Source organism: Strongylocentrotus purpuratus, unplaced genomic scaffold (genome assembly GCF_000002235.5).
Source record: "Strongylocentrotus purpuratus isolate Spur 01 unplaced genomic scaffold, Spur_5.0 spur5_scaffold_4, whole genome shotgun sequence".
NCBI classification, from domain to species: domain Eukaryota; kingdom Metazoa; phylum Echinodermata; class Echinoidea; order Camarodonta; family Strongylocentrotidae; genus Strongylocentrotus; species Strongylocentrotus purpuratus.
In genome coordinates, this window is record NW_022145610.1 from 17,346,235 (window position 1) to 17,362,054 (window position 15,820).

Consider the following 15,820-nt stretch of genomic DNA (forward strand, 5'->3'; position numbering starts at 1 on the left):
CTATGATTGAATTAAACATCGTAATTATTATCATGATAATAATATAGATCTAATATAGAAGTCTAATAATGATTAAATTAATCATCATTATGCTGACTTAAAAAATAAAAGTTAGCATTACTTTATCAATATCCACAAAACTCAAAAGAGGTAAACATGAATCGATTAAAGTTTGTAACTTTTAGTAAAAATTCTACTCTTGTTTTTTTCATTTAATGTATTTGTTTGGACCTAGTAAAATACTGCATTATGTTACATTCTAATGACATTTGTTTAGGTTTGAAACTGTTTTGAATATTTCAAGAATGATATTATTACCACCGAAGTCTCTAAGCGCTAGATTCAAGTCAACTCTAATATTCATCTTACTTTCAGTTCAACTCTAAAGAAGTGTTCCAGTTGCAATTATGTAAGCTACTGCAATAAATCATGTCAGGTAAAAACAAATCTTTTGTTTTGGTTCCCTCCAACATAAACCCATTACCTATATCAGAAATGAATGATTCCTGAATTAAGTCTATGGAATATTAGAATCTAAGCAGTCAGTGTCCCAGTGAAATATGTCCATTTCTGGGAAAATATTCAGATTTTTTTTTTGTTAAGGTGCTCAGCATTGATTAATATAAAGTTTACGGAGTTTGGGGCTATGTTATATTTAGTATAGTTGGCCATTAGAAACAGAATGGTTTAATTTCACATAAGAAACAATGATTACAGAATTATCAAAAAAAAACTTCTGTCTATCTGGTGACAGACAACTAAACTAAAAGTATCACTAGGCCCTTGGTAGTTACTATCAATAATCAAACATAGATAACTTCCAAAAGCACATTAATGTACACTGTAAAAAAAATAATAGTCGAAATAACTCAATAAAATTGAGGAAAAGAATTGCCTTATTTTTATTAAGTAAATATCACCTACGGCATCTAAAGTAGAATTTTACTTATTTTGCTGAATAAATTTTTACTCAGTTAAATCGAGTTACATTAACGTAAATAATTTAAGTATTGTAATCATTTTAGATAATTAAAAAAAAGCTATGATAGGATTACATATTGCACGATTTGGTACCCATCTAATCTAACAAGTAACATCCACTAATCATTCACTACTTCTATTTAAGATTAATCACATATCACTAACACTACTTCTATTTAAGACTGAGGTACTACATATCACCTCGCAGTTTAGAAGTTCTTGCAGTCTGCCGTGCTTGGATGCTGCTGGCGTTGAAATCGTACCTTCAAAAGTAGTTCGTAACCTCGGCGTCACTGTTGATAATGTATTGAATATGAAGCAACACATCAGGAATACTTGTCGGACGGCTGCCTTTGGTATATCCAGGATAAGTAAACTTCGAAAATATTTGGACAGACAGTCTACAGAACGATTGATCCACGCTTTTGTGACTTCCCATTTAGATTATTGTAACGGATTGTACTTTGGCTTTATAGATTCCACCATTTCTCCACTCCAACGTATTCAGAACATGGCAGCCCGTCTTATTACCAAAACCAGAAAATATGAACACATAACTCCTATTCTCAGATCTCTTCATTGGCTACCTATTTTAACTCGCATTCAATTTAAGCTTCTTTTGTTAGTATTCAAATTAATCATGGTTATGCTCCATCATATTTAAACGACCTTCTCAAACCTATTGTTTCATCACGTTCATTACGGTCAACTACACATGCTAATTTCCAATACGCCCCTGGTCCCCGAACAAATACCCGTTACGGAGATCGTACTTTTGCCATTGCAGCCCCCAAATTATGGAACAGTTTACCTATTATTATTCGTCAATCCCCATCTGTAGAGTCTTTTAAGGCAAGTTTGAAGTATTTTTTGTTGATCAGTAATAGTAATTTATAGGGCAGTTTAATTATCTGTAATGTTATTATTAGAATTATGTATTATTATTGCTGTATGTTTATTTTACGTTGTACCTAATTACTTTTATGTTAAGCGCGTTCAGAAACATTGTATTAAGCGCTTTATAAATGTAATTTATTATTATTATTATTTAAGATTTAACCGTATATATAAATATATATCTACCACCATCACAAACTATTACATACGCTTCAATTCGACACATATTGAAAGGCTCCAAATTTTATATATACTTGATCGTAGCATCTTAAAAGAAAAATTGGTTGACAATTTCCTGAAATATCAAGTTTTTATTTGTTTTGAACTGGGTAACAATTAAAAATTGTTTTGTCTTTGCTTAGTCATGTTAAATGAATTAGTAAATGTTTTAAAGTCCTTAAATTTTCATTCAACCACAAAAAAAATTGTTTTATTTAAAAAAGAGTTTAATTTGGTCTTAATGAATATTCATAAATTATGTAAATATTTCTATTACGCACTGCATCGGTCCTTACTTTAAAAAGATAAGAATAATCAACATAAATTGTTTGAGTAATACGTATAATTTCTGATTTTGAGTTAAAATTACTAAATTAATACAAGCTGAAATTACTTAAAGTTCTTATGTATTTGATTTTACTTAAATATTCCACGTATGTTCTACTAAATTGAAAGTTTGAGTTAGCAAGAATTAAATTTAGTGCGTAAGTGGCAAAACTAATGTTTTTTAGTAAATTCTACATGGAAAAAATACGTAAAAATTACCAATGAACAAATTCTTTTTTACAGTGTAAAGGAGACTCAACTTAGTCACTAGACTATGGTTAATGATTATCGCTCAATACATGTCTCAAACTATCAGGAGTCCTGTGCAGTACAACTTAAGACAGTACTAAAACAGAGTCATTTAAATATCATTCACTGGATGAATAATAACAGTCAAGAAAATACTACTCAAATCTAAGCTAGACAGCGTTTAGATTTACTTACATAGGCACGAAATATTGTGGTTAAAAAAAAAAACACTAAATAAATCTCTACTTGTGTATGTGTACGGAATGCACAACACGAGAATACAACAATATATCGGTGGATCTAAACTAGGCCTATAGTATAGCAGATCTAGTTCAGTAGACCAGGCCTAGACCTAGAACATGTAAATAGATCTAGACCCTATGTGTTAAGCGTAGAGTCTACGAAAATCAACAACAGGCACTCAGTCAGTCAAAATAACCATCACAATGATAAACAATGCAAAGCATAAATCACAATATAATTAACGTTAAGTGAGTCATGGGAGTTGAATTTAGAGTAGACCTTATTCAAGTTCTAGATGTAGAAACTAGCTCGTCGAAAACGGTGGTCGATGAGCTGGTGGTCGATCGCGTTGAAAATGCAGACGATGATCGACGCTAGATGAATATAGGCCTACAGCGATGATGAAGATAACGATGATGAAGACGATGACTACGGTGATGAAGACAACGATGGTGCAGACGATGATGAAGATAACGATGATGAAGACAACGATGATGAAAACAGCGATGATGAAGACGATGACGTTGGTGAAGACGGTCTCGTTGATGATGGTGATGAGACAGTCAATCGAATACAATAAAGATGCAGTCGAGGTCAATAGATCAACTTGCGATGCAGGTCAAATAATCAAAATGTCAAGACAATATATATCATAAGAAGTCGATGATAAAAGGTTGTGAAACAATAATGCAGGTGAGAAAAACGTTAGATAAAAAATGTTCTATTCTCACTGCACGGCGAATTAATGTGTCGTCAATGCAGAACACAAAGAGTCAAAATATATCTTGCAAAAAGTACAAGATGTAAATAGGTGAGCACGTCCACCGGGAATGGTCCGGGGACGAAGTAGTTCCATCCTCGTTGGATAACAATTTGACAAGTACAATAATCAACACAATAACAGCATGTGTGTATACCGATATTAAAAAGCTCACTGATTCCCGCATGCGCACAGGAAAATCAGAAGAGCGCCAATCACAGCGCGATTGGTTAAAAACAAGCGCACATGTATGTAAATTAATCACGTGATCTAAAAACTTATGAATAAATACGCGTACATCTATGTTAATTAATCATGTGATCAAAATGCTTATGAATAACATCTTTAAGTAATAAATCCAGTTGGAACCAGTTCCGAAGGCATGGCGTAATACCAAAATCCTCGAACTCTGTATGACTTCTCAGGCAGCCATTTTGGATCGAAAATGCAATTACCAGTGAAATATAAATGAAGGCACTGTAACATTAGTCGCTACACATTCTTATTTTGATGTTTGTACCCCGTGCAGCGAGGAGACTGGGCAAGATGTCACAAGCAAGACTGCAAAACACTGAAGAGAAGACATCCCATGATACCTCCAGACTTAGCTGAGTCAGTTCAGCTTCTATCTCATATTATCCAGAAGCAAAGACGATCCCCTCCATGCACTCAGGATGATGAGGATTGTTTTCCAACCACCGTAGACCAGTTGGAATCCCATCATGAGAAGCTGAGCGGTCAGATACGAAGGGATGCATTTGAGATATGGCTGTCTTTGTTGAAGGATTGCGAAGATGGTATCTTACCTGAGCTAAGCAGCTGGTTGAAGATGTTTGGGGCGACTATCTGCAATTCCATCTCAATATGTGATAATGATCTGATTGACATTGCAGTTGGGATATACTTGAGGTGATTTCTGTTACTATAATGATTGATAATTGTTTTACCTGACTCTAAGACAAGTTTGAGCAAAATCGGAACGATAGTAATAAGAAACTAAAAAGTTTATGAATTTTTAATGACATGAAAAACTTTAAAAATCACAAGACAAATTGGCAACTCACTCATGAGTCTGTGACGTCATTGCCTCACTATCCACTATTGTTTTCTTTATATTGATAATATAAATCTCCGATTTCCCCCCTAAAAATATTATTTACTCACACCAGCACCCAAGTTATATTGATAGTAGGCCTAGTATGTTTTTATGTGGATGCACTAATTTAGAGTAATTGTTTGTATTCTGTTTAATCGTAAAAAATATGAATTTTAATAAACTATTTATATGAAAATTAATAATTATGAATAATGAAAATTAATAATTATGAATAAACAGTATTCCGAAAATAGTCTCGAAATTCGTAAAGGATTGTGAAATGTCATGGATGCAATATATGATACAAATTATATAACCTGGGCAAAAACATGGGGAAATCATTTCTTGGGGATAACTTCGTAACCTCGGCGTCACTGTTGATAATGTACTGAACATGAAACAACATATCAGGAATACTTGTCGGACGGCTGCTTTTGGTATCTCCAGAATTAGTAAACTTCGAAAATATTTGGACAGACAGTCTACACAACGATTGATCCACGCTTTTGTGACTTCTCATTTAGATTATTGTAACGGATTGTACTTTGGCTTACCGAATTCCACCATTTCTCCACTGCAACGTATTCAGAACATGACAGCCCGTCTCATTACCCAAACCAGAAAATACGAACACATAACTCCTAATCTTAGATCTGTTCATTGGCTACCTATTTTAACTCGTTTTCAGTTTAAGATTCTTTTGTTGGCATTCAAAATTAAACATGGGTATGCTCCATCATATTTAAACAACCTTCTCAAACCTATTGTTCCATCACGTTCATTACGGTCAACTACACATGCTAATTCCCGATACGCCCCTGGTCCCCGAACCAATACCTGTAACGGTGATCGTACTTTTGCTGTTGCAGTACCTAAATTATGGAATAGTTTACCATTTAGTATCCGCCAATCCCTATCTGTAGAGTCTTTTAGGGAAAGTTTGAAGTATTTTTTGTTTAATAGTAATTTATAGGGCAGTTTTGTTTAAAGTAAGTCTTTAATTATCTGTTATGTTATTATTATAATTATGTATTATTATTGATGTATGTTTATTTTACGTTGTACCTTGTTTTGTTAAGCGCTTGAAAACATTGTATTAAGCGCTTTAAATGTAATTTTAAGATGGGATGTATATAATACAGAACACCTAATGTTTTAGTTAGATTATTTTTCGTATTTCTAACCAATTTTTTGTTAGCAGGATAACTTGAACATGGCTCAATCAAATGCCTTGAAATTTTGCACACATTATGTATAGGCATATGGACAAAGCACAATAAGGTTTTCAACCTTGACCATGAGTGATGACGTCATCTAGGCGCCATTTTGTGATATTTTTTTTCTTCTTCTGAAAATCAACTCATGATCATATCTTCATAAACGGAAAGTCCTTTCTCATTCATATTTATCATAATCAAGTTCAATATCCGTCCGGTCAATTCCAGGTCAAAAAACGCGCTCGTACGCCATTATAAGAATTGGCATTTTATTTTTGCGCGCGCGCTTTCGTTCGTCACGGCCGAAAGCAAAATAATTCCTCCTTTATTTGTTTTGACACGATATTTCTCATTTTTCCCAAACAATTTGATACCATGTTTATCTCTTTATGACCATTATTAAGGGAATGAGCGTCCATTCAAGTTAAATGTCCGTGCGCGCGAGCTCTTGTAATACATAACATATAAATTATGTGCAAAAACATGGCTATACAAAATCTATTTTAGCTCTTATGGATGCCCTGGAATCCTCAATTTGTTCTTATATTTGGATAAAATATGAGTCGGAGATATGATTTCATGTCTCATTTGGCCGTTAAGTAAATCGTGACCTCATCACATTGACCTTGGAACTCAAAATACGAATTTGCTCATTATGACGTCAGCATATTTATGGAAAATTGATTGTATCTCTGTAAATATTGAACAATTTTCTTCCTAATGTTGATATGTTATTGCTAGGAAAATCTTCTCCAAGATCAGTACACGTTATTTTTTATTTTGATGACGTCATCATAGTGAAAATTGCGATTATTTAAAAGGTATCATGACAGAATGGTCTTAATTTGCGTGTTAGGCCCCAGGGAACGTGAATTTCGTTCAAATCATGAATCTACATGACATTAATCTTTGAGCACTATCAAGCATATTTGGGCACTATGTTCTCCCAAATTTAGGTATGTTATAGCTGAGACTATGAGCTATAGAAACAGTGGCTTTTGTTTTTTAATCAGATGTTGGGATCGACATTTTCAATTGAAAGTTGTAATTGCGGCCATGCCAAGGCCGTCTTTGCATGCAAAGTCTATCAGAAATATTTTGGTCTATTGGTTAAAGATACTATGTCCCTTCTGCAGCCAACATCGAATTATATCGAACTTTGCAGGAATTATGAATATGCCATGTATGTCCTATCTGTAAAATTTAAACGTTAGCGGTGTCCTAATATTCAAAGTATGCAAAGGAAACCCGTTTACTTGCTAGACTTCATTGTTAGACACTATGAAGTGACTGACTGGCTTTTTTTCTTCTTTGGTAATAACATACATAAAATGAGCTGTAAAGGGTACATGATCCTTTGTCTATATCAATAACCCACTATTTGTAATGGCCAAAATTAAACTGATTGAATCTTTGCGCAGTTCAAAACGTACGACCATTCGGTACAATGGTCTGAAAATCAGACTCTTTCTTTTTGACTTGGTAGCACCTAAGTCGTAGTCGTTATTTTCCAACTTAAAGACATTTTCAAGCCCCCATTTTTTATTAGGAAAGTTCTAAATTAGTTTTATCTTTCACATGCCGTTGGAATTTTACCTTTTTTGGTTTTCTTTGTTGGCCTACAAATAGGACAAATACCTTTAAAGCACTATCGATAATGTCAACCAATTCTAAACAACCATAATTTTCATCGTTTTGATTGTATGTTGTACTTGTAAGTTAAGCATGATTTCATTAGCATAATAAACTATTACATTTTCTCTTCCCAATCCCATACATTAATTATTTTGTGTGTGTAAATAAATGTGTCATTATTATTTCTCTGTTTTAACTGTTCCTGTTTTTAAGAGCATCTATGTTGAACCATTCCTGTGATCCTAACTGTGCATGGGTGTGTGATGGGAGAAAACTTCAAATCATGACTGTTAAAGATGTCAAAGAAGGAGATGAGGTGAGACCACATATTTTATTCTCAAATACCTCATTTATTTAATTTTCTATGTTCTGGATATGCACATGAGAGGAAATACCCTGAATATTTTTAAAGAAATGTCATTGACTGTTTTTCTGATGTTGTGTAAAATAACCAATTCAGGTCTTCTTTATTTTTTCATAATGATATAAACATATTCACATTTTTAGCATTTACCTCCATTTCTGGAGAGATATACATGGTTTTCTAATATTTTCTTATATTTGTAAACGATAATTTAATAGGTAAATAAAAATATGAAGAAGGATCTTTTTTGTTGTTTTCTTTTAAAATTCTTTTCCAACAAAGCTTTGCTAAACAGTAGAAAGTGGATTATTCAAAATAATATCAATATCTTTTTCCTTCTTTGAATTAAAATCAATACCAAACAATAGATGACATGGTTTGACATTAAAATTAGACATGAAATATTTCTTTATATTCCTTTCAACTTCATGCTAAAACATATTGACTTAATTAACTGGTAGAAAACCTTTCCCATCCATTAAATCCCAAACAAACAAAATGTCAGAATGTATCCAATTCCTATAAAAAAGCATTTTCCTTTTATACGTTACATTTTTATTCAGCCGAATCATTTCTCTACAATAGCTGTCAAAAGTACATGATCGAACCTTTTTTGGGTAGTAACAGCTTTTATACAAGAAAAGGATCAAAATTAAATTATAGTAGAAATGAGGCATCTTGTTTTCCAGAAAACTTGCGTTTTTTGTATTATATTTACAATTCATTAAAACCTTTATACCACCAATTTGCTCAAACCAATAGTCAAACACACATTTGCAACCTGCATTTAATTCATCGCTTAGATATTTACAAAACCAATTTATATTTAACGATGCAACCTTTGTTTGAACATTCAACATATCTAAACCACCTTCTTGAGTACTATTTAATACATTTATCCTTTTAACCTTTGTAATAAAAATTAAAAATGAACTTATCGAGCTCCTTAATTATCTCTTTAGGACAAGACAAGACTTGTGATGTATAAATGATTTACGACATTATCAATTATTTTAATATCATTATTTTCCCTTTAAGCGTGAGATTTCTCTGTTTCCAAAGATTTAACAGTTGTTTTATTTGTAATATTCTCTCTTCAGACCAGTTCATTTTAAAGCCTATATCTTTATTTTTTACAAAAATAAATACCGAGTGACTTAACATAAACATCTTCCCATAACATATTTCCGATAGTATTTGATGGATTGTTGGTTCCCAACCAGAGGGCTTTTGTCTTGTTTTCATTTAATTGGATTCTAGAATACTTTTCAATTTTTTAAATAATCTTTATAGCTGTATTACCTGACATAACTGTACAAACAAATAATGTCATGTCATCTGCTAACTGTAATATTTTTAATGTTTTCTCATTACAACCAACACTCAAGCCTAATATATCGTTGTTTGTCTAATCTCATTTGCAAGAGCTTCAATGCTAAGGATAAATAATACTGCAGATATGGGACACCCCTGTCTTATACCTCTAGATGGTTTTTGTATCTTTTGTTACCAACCGTTCATTAGGGTATGTATATCAGTTCTATATTTTGCAGTGAAGGACGCTTCAACTGTTATGAAGAACTGATGTTTATTCTTTAGATTCTTTAGATATTCGTCACAACTGGAAGATATCACAATGGTCAACATTCATCAATTTGCTGGTAAGTCTGGTCATATGAAAAAGAATCAAGCAAATCTATGACCTTGAAAACATGATTGGTCTTTACTTGTACATGCACTATAAGAATAACATGTGCTTATAATTTAAGATCCTTACAACCGGTTTTCGTTTGGTTTTAGTGTACAATCAGCTATGTAGATGCCATGAAACCAGCTAAAGTGAGACAGGCTGATCTGAAAGAGAGCTATCATTTCACCTGCAAGTGTGTGAAATGCATCGAAGAAATCAATGTGAGTCTTTACTTTACAGTTTCATCCTTTGTTTTACTCTTCTCAAATGCTGCAAAATAGCCTGAAAATAACATGCAAGTTGTATACCGGTAGGTAGTTTTCTTTTAAACTACATGTACTCGATATCTTTGAACTTGAATTGTATTGATGATCTCAAGATAAGGTCTGCGGTTTCATTAATGATTGTGCACCATTATAACTTCCAATGTTCAAAGTAGTGAACAATAATACGATCTACGCGCTACTTTACTTTCTATTTAAACTCAAATATGAAATAATGATATAACTCTCAAGTAACTTATGCATGCATTAGCCAAGGCAGTCGATACCTGCATGGATCTATCCTCAGTAATGCACTAGATAATAAGTGATTTTCAAAGTCCATATAGAAATTGTTTTACATATAAACTTGCAATATATGCATTTTAGTGCAAAATAAAAATGTTCTTATTATCAAGCTTATCTTGTTTACATTCTGATAAAATATTTTCTGTATATTTCAGGCATTGGGGCCAGATGATGGTTTAGGTGAAGAGCTCAGAGGTCTGAAGAAATCCTTGGAGCGAATAAAGGATGCAGAGAAGGCACAAGATATCCTTTGTTGACATATAATTTTTTTAAAATATACAATGACTATAATTACCTGTCAATAAGTTGAAATACTAGGAATGAAGTCAATAATTGTTTTTACCTTTTGTGTTTGGTTCATTTGTCGTTATCATAGAGTTATTAGGACGCTTTTTTATTTGCACAATTCACATTCTACAAATACATTGCGTTGTAATCTATTTTTCTCTTTTGCTCTCCTTTTCCCCCTTTTCTACTCATCTCTGTCTATCTCTCTCTCTCTCTCATTTACCCTTTAGTTTCCTCTATGCTCCAAACTCACTGACCCCATGTTAGTCCTCTCAGTTTCTTAGCTTTTTGTCCCCATCTCGATCAATGTTCATTGTATGGGTTTATTCTTTCTTAATTGTGATATTTACATTGGGCGAAAGTGTTGCAGCTGTGTGCACCCTACTTGAAGCCGATGGACTACTCTAGCAATATTCCAGCCAATCATCATCTCCTGTACCAGGTCAGAAATGCGGCATTTCTAGCATGCATCGACTCACAAGCATGGCAGAAAGCTGTTGAGACTGGACAGCTGAACATAGAGCCTAACAGGTAAGACTATGTTCATTATACTCATTATACACATTACACAGAACAGGGGGCGCGATAGCTCAGTTGGTAGAGCAGTGGTCTCGTAATCCGGTGATCCGCGTTCGAAACCATTAATTTTCACTACTAGGTCCCCTCGGAGAGGGACCTAAAACCGTCGGCCGTCTGGTTGCTCACTTACAAGTATTTATGCTTTCTTAGCGGTCAGGTAAAATAACCATCACATTTATAGAACAATTAGTGATTAGTGACATTCAGATATATGAATTATCTTTTTTTTTTTTTTAAAGGTAATACAAAGTTTTGGGAATTTGTGAAAATTGGGTGGATAGTCATTCTATACAATGTTGATATATTTGGATGCCCCTTTGGATGTATTATAAGCACTAAAAAATTTAGCCCCTAAAATACTTCTGCTTTCGAGATAAATTGAATATAAAAATTTACCGGTGCTCCCGGTAAATTTTGATGAATATCAAAAAGCGCCTACAGCCGTACAAATGGTAGCTGCGACCATGAAAATCTCATAATATGTAGTTGTGGTATATAATTTCCAAACGGGAATAGCTAATCGGTCGATTTTAGTCGAGAAAAATTGTTTTATAGCTTAATTAATATCTTGACCTTGAGAGGGAGCTTTACAATATAAAGTGTTTATTATGTTAGTTTCATAACTTCAGACTCGATTTCAACCGCGACAACGATCGCTGAATAATGTAAGATCGCATATATGCTTCCAATATGTCCATTTGAACCAAATTCATGACTTCATACCAAAACTTTGTAATACCTTTAAGATAATGAACAGACCTTAAATGGTATATTGATTAAGCCGTTATAAACACTGATCAGGCTGAGGAAGTGTGATATTATCAGCAGATCTTCCCCCTAATATGGCTTGTTAGCACATGGCGCTTGGCGTTTTGGGGGGTAATCTTGCAAGAATACTAAGGATTAAGATATGGGTGGATGCCATGCATAAATTTATAATTGCATGTGCAAGGGGGTTGTTGTTCTTGAGGGGTAATTGTCCAGGGGTTAATTGTCATAGGACCCACTGTACATTTTGCAAAACCGTAGTTTTATGCCTGAATTTGACTGTTATTTGATTTAGATATCTCTATAAAGGACCGTACAGTGCCTCTCTAGGGATTTACCTCCTGAGAATGACTAGAATACTACTTGAGCTGGGGAGACTTGAAGATGCTAAAAAATATCTCACAGAGGTAACTATCTTTTTTATGAATTGATGGGACGTTATATAGACTACAATAGTGGGTGTTTAAAAAAATTTACTGAACTTTTATCAATTTATTTTTAATTCTGCTCTTTTGACAACATTTGACATTAGTATCTGAGTAGAACTGTAGAATTGTGCGCTTATTAAAGTTTACCTTTAATAAGTGCGGGCATTATTCCATCTTCAAGGATGGTGCATGGATTGGGGGTGGGGGGGGGGGGGGAGACGATGGTAATTAAATGCGACTATACGATACACAGTGAAATCCAGAATCATCTGAGGTACGTAACCTCACCCAATCCCGTTCGACCACTCTGTTTCATTAGTGAAAAAGCTTCATATTGCTCCGTTTAGTCTCATTTCACAACGCCCCCTATCGTCAGAGTCAGCAGCCTAACATGTTAGCCTATGGACGTTTTTTTTTTTTAAATCGTTAAAAATCCATTTTTTGTTTAAACGAAAGGCACATTCACCCCGACGTACGTTATCACTAGCTCTTTCATTGGAGCCCACATGTCTCATTGACTTTTGAAAGTTCACCCACCGTAATTTTTCAAAATAGGTTGCAAGCTCGCCATTGCCTATAATACACACGTGAAACAAGTCGAACTTTGGACTCAGTCTGCCAAGCGATTTTAAGATTATATATCAAGCACACGAAGGATAAGAAGCATGAATTATCAATTATCACTTCTGCTTTGTTCATTATTTCCATTTCATCTACCCCCCCCCCCCCCCCACCGTAATTTTTCCATTTAGTAAAAGCAAACATTTAGCCGAGGTAAGCAAAAACATGAATATTCATGACACACCATGGACTATTCGGTTATTAACAGAGGGGTGCCATCAGTCATCACGTCAAACTCCCCTCATTGCCACCAAGTATTTCATATCATTATATAGTTTGGTATGTTTCTTTTACTCACTCATTAATTATTAAATATCAATGATGGTTTAAAGATATGTAAAAGAAATTTTAGTTGATATTTATTAACAAAGTAATTTATATTTAGCAAAGCAATCTCACGTACAAAATTACTATCAAGTGTCGTCTGCTACGCCGATTGTCGCCTGCTTCGTTTAAGGCACATATTTATCGTTTGGACTGTAAGGTATACGAGGGAGATTTGTATTTTCCTGCGGTACAACGTATAGCAGGAAAATGTTGTATATGCAGATCCTTTTAATGATTACGTAATGGAAGTGGCGAGACGCCACAATTCCGTATGGTTTGAATAACTTAGGCAGGTGAAAGTTATTGTATTGAGAAGGAAAGAAATGTTCACACCCGACGGCGCGGTGGCCTGTACTTATAGCGAAGAAGAAGAATAATTTATAATTCGCACCATTGCGCGCGAACACATCACACCCAATGGCATACACCCGGTACCCTGCAACACAGTGGAACATTCTAAGAAATTGAAAATTTATCTACAAAATAGACCTCTTGAATCATCTGAGACGTAAATTGGCCTTTTCTGATGACTTCAATGAATTTCAAGATAACAATGGCTGCGTTTCCATCCAAAAATGAAACTAGTTTGCAATTAGAAATAGTCCATTTCTCGATAATTTCACAAAATATATTTGCCGCCGCATTCAATATGACGTCATTGACAGCTGATTGGCTAGTTTGGTAGTGACGTCGAATGAGCTATGTTTGTGCTGCAGTGATCCAGCGAGCGAAAATGAGACAATCGGAGCAATATGTTATACCTATACATGTAGTTGTTTGGGCTGAAAAAGTATCATAACCCCCAGTATATACATCAAAAGCAAGTGTGTTGCTAACTGGACATTCGTATTCAGATTCTGACCGAGTCATTCGCCTTAAAGGTAAAGACCGATTATGGTCATGCGATTGCATTGTGAAAGAAACGTTGTGGAATCGATCAGAAAAGGTTGATCATCTAGCATCTAGCATCTGCAAGGTTCTGGAATCATCAAATTTGGCCCATTCTTCGTAAAGTTACAAGCACTATACACAGAAAGATGTATATGGGACTACCCTATATCTCTCACAGACCATGAGAGAAACAAATTTACCAAATATATGAATTAGTAGGCGGTTTCCCGGCAAATTTTTTATCATCATGTATTAGTCAAAACATATTCTTTTACATGATTGGTAATGAGAGCTTTCATTTCATTTTTTGAAATTGGGGCGTTTCCAATACTGGTCTTTACCTTTAATATAATTTAGCAAGGACAAAAGATGAATAATTTATCAATCAATAAGGAATGAATTTGATCTACTTTAATCCATAAAGACAGAGGAAGTGACCTTGCTGGCATGCTAGGAGCATGTATGATAAAGTAGATCAATACAGGTGTATTTTCTTTTCATCGCATCGAACCAATAAACGTATCCCTTTATGTCATCCATTTGATTGAAAAATTGTTTTTCTCTCATATTTTTGATTGACTCGTTCCTGCTCGTTCTCTCGCTATCTCTCTCTCTCTTTCTCACTCTTTAAACCCTCGTTGAACTTTTCCTGAATTTTTCTGCTTCTGATCTAGGATGGTGCCAAATATGTCTGTTATTTTTTTTTAAATAAATATTAATTATTTTGTTTTTTCAGACAAAGAGTGTTTTGGAGGTAACGCATGGCCCAAAGCATTCACTGATGTTAGAAGTGCAAGAACTGTTCTTGTTCCTGGAAATACTAAGACATAAGGACAGAGCAACAGAGAGAAAGATCGAAATGAAACAACAAGAGACATAAGTTTGAGAAGCTGGCATACAATCCATCCGAAATGTAGTCATCGTAGTTTGTAAATCTAGAAATTTGAACACCCTGTTTCATAAAACTTTTTGTTCATCAACATGTTACGATCATTGTGATACTAAGCTTCTTAAATACTTGCATTTGATTGACTGTGAGCAGATTTACCATACATATGTGGCAGTTGTTATTGATAACAAGTTTGGTAAAACAGGGCCCACTTCTATTAAAGGAGGTGATATATGGAACTCATTACCTAGTACTTTGCAGATTTCAACGTCTATTTCTTTCATTTAAACACCTTTATAAACAATTGCATTTTCATTAATGTACTAAATCACCAGTGACGCCATATGGATGTATATGTGTTGTGTTTATTTTCTACCCATTTGAATAAAATTTACTTTTGTGTGCCCTAAGTATAATACTAGGGTGATCACACTACCTGTACACACAGTCTGCCCCATGCACACACACACACGCACGCGCAAATACACACACACACACACACACAACAGCAGTCAGTTGGTAGAAATAGCAATTTTCGTAAATTTATTTTAAACAAAACTGAACAATATTTTTCACATATCTTTCAAGCATACCTTTGACTACAATTCTGTGTAGTTTTATTGTTATAGGCATGTGGGAAATATGTAAAATTATTAATTAGAATATTGTCTTTTCAGCCATGTGTGACATGGCCCGCTGATCGTCCATTGACTGTTATTCTGCGTGGTGAAAATGCACCTCAATGTATAAAACTCCCCTACAAAAATGTAATATTCGCATGT

At 34.2% G+C, this 15,820-nt stretch overlaps 1 protein-coding gene across 1 annotated transcript in view; it reads left to right on the top strand.

Moving 5' to 3' along the window:
- Positions 1–15,499, top strand: part of LOC583267 (histone-lysine N-methyltransferase SMYD3-like) — a 36,258-nt gene extending 20,759 nt beyond the window's left edge. Inside the window, exons 2-9 of the mRNA XM_030997190.1 lie at positions 376–436; positions 4,206–4,585; positions 7,838–7,940; positions 9,789–9,899; positions 10,403–10,499; positions 10,898–11,066; positions 12,178–12,289; positions 14,886–15,499. Of these exons, the coding sequence (XP_030853050.1) occupies positions 4,266–4,585; positions 7,838–7,940; positions 9,789–9,899; positions 10,403–10,499; positions 10,898–11,066; positions 12,178–12,289; positions 14,886–15,029 (1,056 nt within the window). The 5' untranslated portion in view covers positions 376–436; positions 4,206–4,265 and the 3' untranslated portion in view covers positions 15,030–15,499. The remainder of the gene's footprint in view (positions 1–375; positions 437–4,205; positions 4,586–7,837; positions 7,941–9,788; positions 9,900–10,402; positions 10,500–10,897; positions 11,067–12,177; positions 12,290–14,885) is intronic.
- Positions 15,500–15,820: the final 321 nt, after the last annotated feature.